Genomic DNA, 11,432 nt, shown 5'->3' on the forward strand with positions numbered 1-11,432 from the left:
CCCTGAGCACTCCTATTAAATCATAAAAACCCAAATACACCTCTGTGTGTGTGTGTGTGTGTGTGTGTGTAGCTCCCATCCTTGTGCAATTTGCTGTTAATAAATGCACTGCACCTTTGGCGTGTCAGGGCAGCTTAAAATTTCCTAGAATGAAATTCAAAATGACACAAAATGACAATAATGACACATTCAAAGTGTCAAATGTTACCTCTCTCCTTTTCCCCAAATTTCAAAGAAAAATTATTTCTAGAGGGATGTGCTCAGTCCATTACCAATAGTGAGTGACCATGTTCTAATTTAATTAGGGGGTCCTCTAGGAAACTTTTGTTCTCATCCTGATCAGAAATCACCTGCCATGGATGATTTCTCATGGGGAAAAACCAAATGGCAAGCAGCCAGGCCCCCACACTGGGCTCTGCAAATGCAGTCTGGGTGCTAAAGCTGTTTTTGGTGAACCCCACCTGAGGAATTCACTTCTGGCAGCTGCTGGAAAAGGCAGAAGGACTTGGGCAAACACTTCAACTTCTTCACAGAGCTGTGCCCAAAGAAAGCCTCCTGATGGGCTTTCATTCATGAATATTTTAATGTTTTACAGCCTCAGGAGGCAGGCCCTGAGAGGGCTCGTAACAGGACTGAGGGCTAAAGCATGGATCTATTTAAATCAACCATTTTATGATTAACAGGATGAGGAAAGTCCCTGTCGCTTCCACAACTAACTAAACATCAGTAATGATCCTTTACAAAAAAGAGAAAAAAAACAAACCCTGATTGCTCCATGAGCAAAATGAGTTCTTTTTAAGAGCTGCAAATTTCAGCTTTGGTTTCATTCTCAGGGCTCAGTTAGGGATGCACAGGAGTTTCTGTGTTCCTTTGCTCTTGAGAAACATTTACAGTCCTTCCCTGCAAACATGTGCCTGGCTGTGGTGCAAAGTGACAGTGACCACGGGAAGGAGCAGCCACAAAACTGCCCAGACTGGGGAAAATCTGATCTGGAAAAATACAAATAACACCAGCAATACTGTGTCCAAATTGGGGGATTTATACTGGAGAATCCAGGACAACACCCACTCAAACAAAGCATGCCAAACCCCAGGACATTCAATTTAAGTGACTAAATTCTGACAACTGGTCACTGTGAGTTTTTAATTTTTTCCCTGTGCTGTTCATGGTAAAAGTAAAATAATGCAGCTCCTGCTTTCAGTGTGATGAAATGCTGACAGAGATCCTGGAGACAGAAGGTATTTCACATCAGAGCAAAGAAACTCTGCACCACCTCCAAGGAGCAGCTTGCAAAGGAGCCAACAGGGGCCTTTTTGCAGGGATATTTGGCCAATAACTCTCTCATTGTCCCCGTGCTGACACTGGGCACAGCAGACAATCCCAATATTATGCAGGGGCTGCCCATCTGTCCGTCATACCCCCTGCCCCAAGGTTATCAGTCACACAAAGCAGGGAGCCCTGAGACAGATAAGATGTGTGACAAAGGATAATCGAGCCCAGCAGCCCACCAGCCTTCCCAGGCAGTGAGGAGCCTTTCCAAATCCCTCCTGACTCCCTCTGGATAATCCCTGTGCTGCAAAACCCATCACTGCCCTTGTAAACTCGTCCTGATCTCCTTAAATTCTTGGCAGACACAAAAGGGAGCCAACCCCATGGGTTCAGACACCCTCACCTCACAAAGGGCATAGAGGATGTGTAATTTGTAAATACCTAGAGAATTTGTAAATTTGTAAATACCTGCACAGCAGATAATTAGAAACCTGCCATGGGAAGAATTTCTTGTGCTGCTGGTGGATACCCATGGGATGTCTGGTGTCTGTCTGGAAGGTGAACAATGAGTTTAACCTCACTAAAAACTGAGATTTTTACACTGAACGGGGAAGAGAAGAGGGTGAAGCGTTGCCAGGTCAAACCCCCTTCCCTGCAACAGGAACATGGAGCAGCTGTCCTGCGAGGAAAGGCTGGGAGAACTGGGATTGCTCAGCCCGGAGGAGAGAAGGCTTTGGGGGTGACCTCCTTGTGGCCTTCCAGTGCCTGAAGGGACCTAAAAAAACATAAGAGAGAGAATTCCCAAGGGGCTGGCGTGACAGGGGACACAAGGGGGAATGGCTTCAAGCTGAAAGAAGGGAAATTTAGGTTAGATATATGGAAAAAAATTCTTCACTATGAGGGTGGTGAACTGGCACAGGGTGCCCAGAGCAGCTGTGGCTGCTGGCTGCTCCATCCCTGGAAGTGCCCAAGGCCAGGCTGGATGGAGCTCTGAGGAACCTGGGACAGCGAAAGGTGTCCCTGCCATGGCAGGGGAGTTGGAACTGGATGATGCTTAAGGTCCCTTCCGCAAAGGATGGAGACCCCTGCTGCATCCCAAAACCCAAATTCACCTGCTTCCTCCAACCTTTTCTTCACTCTCTACCTGGAACGCACCTGCTCACTGTTTTGTTTTGTTTTTTTTTTTTTGTTTTTTTTTTTTGGTTTTTTTTTTTTTTTTGTTGGCTTTTTTTGATGCTTGTTTGTTTGGTTGGAGACAGCCTTGTGTGGCCCAAGTAGCATTAGGTAATACAAGAGGAAAATATGTGTGTCTTTATTAGTAAAGTCTTCAAAAGTTCACTGGTAACAATTCTTTTATTCAATTCTTAAGCAATTAACAATTATTTTATTTTATTCAATCCTTAAACAACAAAACAATTATTTTATTCAACCCTTGAACAATTAGCATGTGTTAATAACACAGCCTGATGAAGCTGTGGGGTTTATATGTAGATATATTTATTTCTGTGTTTTTATTTATATATATCAAAGCAAAGCCTGGCACCTGGGAGGAAGTTCATCCTGAGAGTTTAATATAAACAGCCTATATAATCACAAACACATACAAAAGCAGAATCACCTTCCAAATAAATAAACAGCTGTGTTTCCTCCTGCTACACACCAGCAGCAGCCAGTTTGCACCTGTGGAACAAACCTCACAAGCAAGCTCAGCCCCTGCAGACACCTTGTCGTGGCCTATGAATGACAGAGAATGTGGCATCTCCCCCTTTAAAGCTGCTCAAAGGGTCCAAAAAGGAGACAGAGGAGTCCTTTTGCTTTATTGGAATAAAGGCAGAGGCCATGGGGCATTCCCCATGAGTCTCTCAAATTTTTGGAGGATGCAGCCTCCTTTTTATCCCAATTTCCCTTCTGTCTTTCCCCATTGGGTGAGGTACTTGAGAGGCACGGACTGCCCAGAATGCCTGATACCAGAGATTGCCCTCTAACATATAACCCTTCCTTTTCATTTTTAATTCTTATGGAACTTAGCCTTTCCCCCCATTATTTCTTTTACCTTTCAACACCCAATTTCATTTATCTGCCAAACCTAAAGTTTATCCGTAAAAGCAAAATCTCTTTTTCCGTTGATCAATCAGTGGAATCCCATTGATCAATCAGTGGAATCCCATTGATCAATCAGTGGAATCCCATTCACCAACCAGCAGAACCCTCCCCATTGTTTATTTTACCTTATTATTTTATCCCATTCACCAATCAGTGGAACCCTCCTCATTGTTTCTTTCGTCTCTCAGTGCCAGTTTTATCTACCAGCAGACCCACAGCTTGTAAAGACAAAATCTGCCATTCCTCTCAAAGCCTTTCAGCAAGGGTACCCCAAAGCCCAGGAAGATTTTGTGTAGCCATGATATTTTCTGAAAAATCTTGTCTTTAGGATTTTTCCTCCTGAGAAGCTGGGAGGCCTCAGGAACAAAATGTGAACAATGATTATCTGCTGCTGTGGAATGCAACAGGTGCATCTGTGATTGGGCCGTGTTGGTTGTTTCTAATTAATGGCCAATCACAGTCAGCTGGCTTGGACTCTGAGACACAAGCTTTTGTTATCATTCTTTTGATGAGCCTTCCGATGAAATCCTTTCTTCTATTCTTTTAGTATAGTTTTAATACAATATATATCATAAAATAATAAATCAGCCTTCTGAAACATGGAGTCAGCTCCTCGTCCCTCCCTCGGCCCCCTGTGAGCACGGTCGCAGAGGTTTCGCTGCCGGAGGGACCCGGGCGAGGCGAATTTCACTCCTGGGGCTCCGCGCACTCCAAGTCCCCGCCCAGGGCAGGGCAGCGGCACTGCCGGGACCCGCTGCGCACGGAGGCCCCGGCGGGCACCGCCATCCCCTCGGGGCCGTAGCACACACACCGGGGACAGCCATCGGCCACCGGGCTGCCCAGGGCGCGGCAGGCGGGCTCGGGCCGCGGGCACAGCGTGCTGCAAGCGATGTCCCCGCTGTCCCCGCAGCGGCACAGCCGCCGCGCGAAGTCGATGTAGAAGGAGCGGCCGGCGGGGACGCGGCCCCCGGGGAAGCCGTGGAGCTCGCAGTCGGGCTGCAGGTGGGGCGGGCAGGGGCAGGACCGCGGGCACGGGGCACAGCAGGGGCTGGTGGCACCGGGTGTCGCCTCCGGGCCGCCCTCGGGGCACGGCGGGCAGGCGGCGCTGGGGTCGCAGGTGGGCTTGGGGGACGCGATGCGGAGCAGGAGCGAGGCGAGGCACAGGAGGAGCGCGGCGGGGAGAGGCATGGCTGGTTCTGAGGGGAAAAAGGGGGAGCAGGTGTCACAGAGGGAGTGGCACATGCAGGGAGTGTCACATGCAGGGAGTGCACACGCAGGGGGTGTCACACACGGTGTGGCACAGGCAGGGAGTGTCACACTGAAGGGTGTGTCACACACAAACACAGAGTAACACACGCTGGGACTGTCACACAGGGAGTGTCACACGGAGGGAGTGGCACACGCAGACAGTGTCACACACACACAGGGTGTGCCACATACAGGGACTGTCACACAGACAGAGTGTCACACTGAACATGTATCACGCAGGGAGTGTCACACTGAAGTTCCCGGGCCCCTCCACAGGTTAAAGCCAAGGGGATCAGCCTCATCCCCTTGAGGAACCCATGGCTGCAGGTTGGGTCACCCACAGCTGCCAGTGCAGATTCTCAGTTCAAAGAAAGAACAGAGAATTTTCCCTAACCTGGAAATCTTAGATGGAAGAATTAAAACAATTATTATCTCTCTTTCTGTAACTATTCTTTATAGTTTTGGTTCTTCACAGTGTGCTCTCCACAGTCACCAATGGTGTGGAGATGTTCCTACTCTGAGACCAACCAAGGATCACTTTAGCAAGTCACACTATAAAAAACCCTTTACATTCATTAAAGTGTGCCCTCTGATCCACCTGAACGCTGCAGTCTTTCCTTCTGTCCCTGATTCAACAGCATCAGGTACGAGGGGCTTTGCTCTAAACCAGGTACCAGGGGGGTTTGCTCTAAACCAGATTCTCTTACCCCCAAAGCCCATCCTGGCCCTGCCCCAGTGCCCTCCATCCCCAGGGGTCACTCAGGTGGGCACTACTGGGCACAGCCCACCCTGCAGCCCTCACTGAGCCCTGGCATGGCTGCCCCATGGCAAACGGGACTTGTTCACCCTCGTGTTGGTGCTAATAATTTACATTTAAATGAGTAATTAATTGTTCTGGAAGGCATGCAGGCCTGGGCAGAAGCAGGGCTCACAGAAGCTCTGTCTGCTTTGGTGCTTTGTCCTGTGGCTGCTGCAGGTCTGGGTGTCAGCTCCCAGCCTGTCCTGCTGTGCCACTCACTGCCTGCCTTTTCCAGCCACCTCACTCCTTCAAAGGAAGCCAAGGGGGTCACTCCATCTCTATTTCAAATATAAAAAAACCTTTTTTCCTTAAGGAAGATGTCTCCAGTGTTGGGCATTCCTGTGGGACTCACCCCTTTGTCTTCTCCATTTCTTTGGCCAGCCTGTTATCATAGAGTCATTCCTGGCATGAAATTCCCTCCCTGTCCCTGCTCCCTCCTCCACTCACACCTTGGACGCACAGCCCCTGGCAGCCCATGCTGAATCCTCTTCCTGTTTAAAGGCTCAGGACTCTTTTTTTTTTTTTTTTTTTTTTTTTTTAAGATCCAGTGTTTCCTTTAAGTGCATTTTTTTGGATCTCTTCCCTCTGTCTGAGTCCCCTTATGTCCTGCTGTATTAAATCCACCTTCTTCCTTCCTGCACTGGGTCCTTCCAGCTCTGGTCTCTTCTCCCATTGCCACCTTTGATTACATTTCTGTCATCACCCTTTGATAACCCCGATTTCCTACTCTTGCAGGCATGCAACTACTCACAGTTATTTCTCAATATCTCCTTAAACAAAAAACATTTGCAAGTTGCATAACCATTAATAAAAAAAAAAACCTTGAAAGCACAGACCCTGTCCATTATCAACTTGAAAAAAAAAAATAATAAAGACTTTGGAACTTTTCTGGTTTTAAAGCAAGGTTTTGCTAGTTTAAGTTACTTAGGCCTGCTTTGTCTTTGCTGGAGTTGTTCTGCCCCTTCCTTTCATTCACACATTTTAATCTAGTGGTTATTTGACTGCCATTACTTGATAACCCAGCTGTCACAGACATCTTTTATGAAAAACCCTTTCCTTAGGATTTTTCCTCCTGAGAAGCTGAGAGGCCTCAGGAACAAAATGCAAACAATTATTATCTGCTGCTGGGGAATGCAACAGGTGCATCTGTGATTGGTCTTGTGTTGGATCTTTGTAATTAATGGCCAATCACTGTCAGCTGGCTCGAACAGAGAGTCTGAGCCACAAACCTTTGTAATCATTCCTTATTATTCTATTCTTAGCCAGCCTTCTGAGGTAATCCTTTCTTCTATTCTTTTAGTATAGCTTTAATGTAATATATATCACAAAATAATAAATCAAGCTTTCTGAAACATGGAGTCAGATCCTCATCTCTTCCCTCAACCTGAAACCCCTGTGAACACCATCACACCCAGCCATGCTCCCCATGGAAAGGGTTCTTCTGGACAGGAATTTCCTTCCTTCCCCACACAGACAGAGCAGGACACCCCCTCCAACCATCACCGTGTGAGATTTCTCACACCCCAAGCTCACCACTCCCATCCATTGCCAAAACACCCCACTCCACCCAGCAGCGGAATTGGGCACCTCCGACGGAGCCAATTCCCGGCAGAACCACTCCATGGGAGCAGCATCACGGGGCTCCTGCTGTTCCCTGGGGAAATGTCCATCCTCCCGTCCCTTCTGGGGGATGCAGGCTGGCCCTGACCCGATCCCCGTGGCTCCCGGGTTACCTGCAGGGTGGAACGGATGCTGGGATGCTCTGGGATTCCTTGGGATGCTCTGGGATCCCTCGGGATGCAGCCCCGCTCCTGCCCGCACCTCTATTTATGTGTCTGCACGGTGGGGCCCTGGCGGGGCGAAAAGGGAGGCGGGGAAGGCTCCGAGGTGTTGGGCAGGGCCAGAGAGATGCTTATCTCGCTCCTGGTGTTGGCTCTGTCCGAGCTCAGGCCAATCCCAGCCCTGTCCTGGCTCCCCACGCCCCTCTGGGTGAACCTCACTGGGGTTTGTGAAGCACCATCAGCACCCTGTGCTTCACAGAGTGCTGGGGACAGGGACACCGGGGGCCACAGGGAGAGAAAAATCAGTTCAAAGCTCTGGGAAGGCAGAAATTCCCTCCCTGTGCCTGAAGTGCAGCCAGCCCTGGGGTGATGCATCCCAAAATGCAGGAGCCAGGGGTGGGCATGGACCTTCTCATGGCACACACCTGCCCAGGGCAGCCCTCCTGAGCCTCGTGCTTGACATGCAGCTTTTAAAGCCCTTGGGGTTTGCTCTCCTCTGGATTGAGCTGCAGGGAGCCAAGGCTGTGGGTCTCAGCAGGGAAGGGGTGCACAAATTTCTGTGCCCTGACTAGCATGGGCAGCCTGGGCTTCTTCCCCCTGAGCTTCTTCCCCCTGCTATGGAAATGTCCTGATGTGCTCATGATCTCCCTGGAAATGTGTCCCCAGCCCTACAGAACAGAGGGGGCAGAGCAGAGGCGTCCTGGGGCAGATGGGGATGGAAGCAGTGAGGGATTTGGGGGCACACACGGCTCACCCTTTGGAGCAGTGTTACTGTAGGACACCAAACAACACAAGAGGCACACACTGCTGTTCTCAGGATTGTTGGGTGTCACAGACATCTTTTATGAAAAATCCTTTCCTTAGGATTTTTCCTCCTAAGAAGCTGAGAGGCCTTAGGAACAAAATGTAAACATTGATTATCTGCTGCTGTGGAATGCAACAGGTGCATCTGTGATTGGTCTCATGTGGTTGTTTCCAATTAATGGCCAATCACAGTCAGCTGGCACAGATTCTCTGTCCGAGCCACAAACCTTTGTTATCATTTCTTTTTCTATTCTTAGCTATCCTTCTGATGAAATCCTTTCTTCTATTCTTTTAGTATAGTTTTAATGTAATCTATATCATAGAATAATAAATCAGCCTTCTGAAACATGGAGTCAGATCCTCATCTCTTCCCTCATCCTAAGACCCCTGTGAACACTGTCACAGTCGGGAAGGATGAAAGTTTGGCAATAAAGTCTCACAGATATGTGTGCTTGGCAGAAAGATTTTTAAATGTAGAGTCTGATGAAGGAATAGAGATGGAAGCAAGTTTTGATATAGAGGAAAAGAATTGCTGGGCCAGTCTTACTGGATAACCAAGGAGGCAAAGGGTGTGTTAGTTAGAAGGGGTTTTTATGGCTTAGAGCAAAGGATAAACCCACCACAAACAAGAAGATGTTTTTACCAAGCAGAAAGATAGCACAGGCAAACAAGTCAGCAAAGTTGCAAGTAGAAAAAAGGTCTCAGAATTTTCCACTGCAAGAAAACTGAAAAACAACTTCTGGCTTAAACTGTTATGTACTAATTTTAAGTGATTGGAGAATAGTAACATGAATATGGTAATTACAGTAGTTATGATATGCTACAGGTAAAAGTTAAGGTATAGATTGGTTCTACTGTATGAAGATGCTCAGCAAAGAAAAGTCTAGAATGCATTGTAACCAAACCAAAGGGTCTCCAGGCCTGCCTGCAGCTGGAGCTGACAGCTGTGGGCACAGCTCTGTCACCCACCACCCTGGGCTGCTGTAACCTCTTGGATGGAATAAACTGCATTTTGGAGAGCTGCCTGGAGTCCCACATCCCTCATTATAGCTCTTACACAAAATGAAAAAGGGGGAGTTTATTTTCTGACTCCAACATTTATAGATTTCCAAAAGTGACAGTGGATTGAAGGGTGACAGTGCCACCTCTCCAATGACACTGGACAAACCAACAGCCCATCACATTTCTCTTCTTCCATAAAAGAATGCAAAACAATAAGTTACTTACAAAAAGTGTGTGGGAAAGTTCGTTACAAGCATGTAAACATCAGAAGGCTTAGAAAATCTTTAAAAATCAAGGCAGTGCTGGGAGAAGAGCAGGGTTGGACCTGCAGGTTGAGGGAGCTCTGGAGCTAGACTCTGCACTCAGGACAGTGGGCTGGGATGCTGCCTGGCCTTCATCCACCTCCTGCTCCCCTCTCTTGGCTCCTGAAGCCTGGAACCCCCATCCCTCTGGTCTAGAACCCCCCAGAGCTCCAGGGCACCGAGCTGTGCCAAGCTGGGCAGCTGCCTCTCACTGGAGATATAAAATACTGACAGGGACTCAGTGGAAAGGGAAGGAAAAGGAGCTCCAAGGGCTGTTTATCCAGAGGGAGGTCATCACTGCCAGAGGACAGGCCCAGGGATGTGTGGAGAAGGGACACTTGGACACACTGCTCTTGCCACTGATGCTGTATGGGCATGTGTTTATAGGTCCTGCAGGGATTTCTGCAGACAGCTCAAATGAAAACTCCTCCTTTGCCTCCTGAGGCCTTCCTGCAGGGATTTCTGCAGACAGCTCAAATGAAAACTCCTCCTTTGCCTCCTGAGGCCTTTTCCATGCCAGAGACACGGTGGGCAAGTGTCAGAACTCAGTGCATCCCTCAGGGTGTCCAGAGTTGCCAAGGACCCCACTGGGGGGCTCGCAGACCCTGGCATGCTGCCCAGAACACCTGGGGATTTGATTATGACTCTTGGAGCAAATTGCTTTGTATGAGGACCTGAAAGTCACACGGGTCTGAATAGTGTAATGACAAAATGATCACAGGGTGAAAATGTAGATTTTAGGATTTTTGGTATGGGGGTTATGGGGATAAGATGGAGGAATCTGGGCATGTCTAGCCTTTCTCCTTCTTCTTCTTGTTCTCCATTTTCTGCAGTGATGTTGGCACTTTGGGATTGGTTCAGAGTAGAAGTGCACTGTCTAACATAGGTGATATGTACTGGGAATTAAGTGTAAATATGTTATATGTAGTTTGTAGTATAAAAGGACAACACAGAGTGCCTGTGGCTGCCCTGCTGAGCAGAACTTGGCTGGGCAGAAAGAAAATTTTATAGATAAGAATTAATAAACAACCTTAAGACCGAAAAGTGAAGGGTCCAGACTCGTTCCTCAGCCGTGCAGGCTGAAGCAGAGACATCCTGCACATCTGGGGCAGCAATTATCAATCAGATACCCAAGAGGCAGGAGGACACAGCCAGTCACCCAGCCCTGTGGGACATCCCCAGGGTCACAGCTGCCCAACATCAGGAGACACAGCACTGACATCCCTGGGCAGGGCAGTGCCACTGTCGGATGTGCCTGCAAAGAGCAGCCCCAGGACAGAGAATGGGCCCCAGGAGGGCCCTGGTGAGCCCAGGTGGAGCAATCCTGGGATATCTGCAGCTCACACCCACCTTTATGAGCTCCCACACTCATAGTTAGCATAGAGAAGGAGTTGTAAATATTCGAGGTGGATACTCAGAGGTTATTTCACCTTTGCTGCCTGTCCTGGAGCCTGTCTGCAGCTCACTGCCCTGCAGCCCTGCCTCTCACTGCCCTGGGCTTTGGGTTAATCCATGACAGCCAGGCTGGTCCAGGTTCAGACTCAGTTCTGGGCTTCATGGAGTAATGGGGCACTTTCAGACTTACTCATGTGAGTTTGGGATACGTGCATGGACTTACAGGCTTCACTTTGCCACAGAATTGTTAAAATAAATATGAAACAATGAGGGTTGAGCTAATCAGTTTGTTTTTCTGGACAAATATGGTTATTGCTCAAGCAAAAACTCTCAGAAAATCTGATAATCGCTCGTGTCACTGAGGAAACAGCAGACAGCAGAGGCATTTTTCCTAAATGTAAATACTTCAGCATTCTATAACTTAATAAAAGTCTCCTACAAACTAGATTAGATTGAGAATATGGGGTGGCCACTTAGCTGAAATTGAAACTGGTTGTTGCCATCTTGGAGCAGCTCCAGAAACTCATGGAGAGATTGTGAACCTCTCTGGCTCTTTTGAGAGCAATTCCCCCAAACTGGGTTTCAGTGTCACTTCAGTTTGCTCCCACAGCTCACTTTTGGCATTTGCTTTCATTTAATATTTTTGGTAGCCATGACAAACAGCTCTGCTGACCCTCATTGTCAGTCCCCAGAACACAATGGCCTGACAGCAGAATTAGGACCAAACCT

The 11,432-nt window shown here is 48.2% G+C and overlaps 1 protein-coding gene across 1 annotated transcript; it reads right to left on the reverse strand.

Annotated features, from left to right (window-relative positions):
- Positions 1-3,426: 3,426 nt before the first annotated feature.
- LOC135442790 (fibulin-2-like) lies at positions 3,427-7,289 on the reverse strand. The gene is made up of 2 exons (XM_064703055.1): positions 7,153-7,289; positions 3,427-4,568 (listed from the first exon to the last, which is right to left on the reverse strand). Exon 2 carries the CDS (start codon positions 4,558-4,560, stop codon positions 4,060-4,062), a length of 501 nt encoding a protein of 166 aa, XP_064559125.1. The 5' UTR covers positions 4,561-4,568; positions 7,153-7,289; the 3' UTR covers positions 3,427-4,059.
- Positions 7,290-11,432: the final 4,143 nt, after the last annotated feature.

Source organism: Zonotrichia leucophrys, chromosome 1, assembly GCF_028769735.1.
Source record: "Zonotrichia leucophrys gambelii isolate GWCS_2022_RI chromosome 1, RI_Zleu_2.0, whole genome shotgun sequence".
NCBI lineage: Eukaryota > Metazoa > Chordata > Aves > Passeriformes > Passerellidae > Zonotrichia > Zonotrichia leucophrys.

What these genes read in the sequence shown, in the direction of transcription:
- LOC135442790 (XM_064703055.1), bottom strand. Translation starts at nt 4,560, where the DNA reads ATGCCTCTCCCCGCCGCGCTCCTCCTGTGCCTCGCCTCGCTCCTGCTC.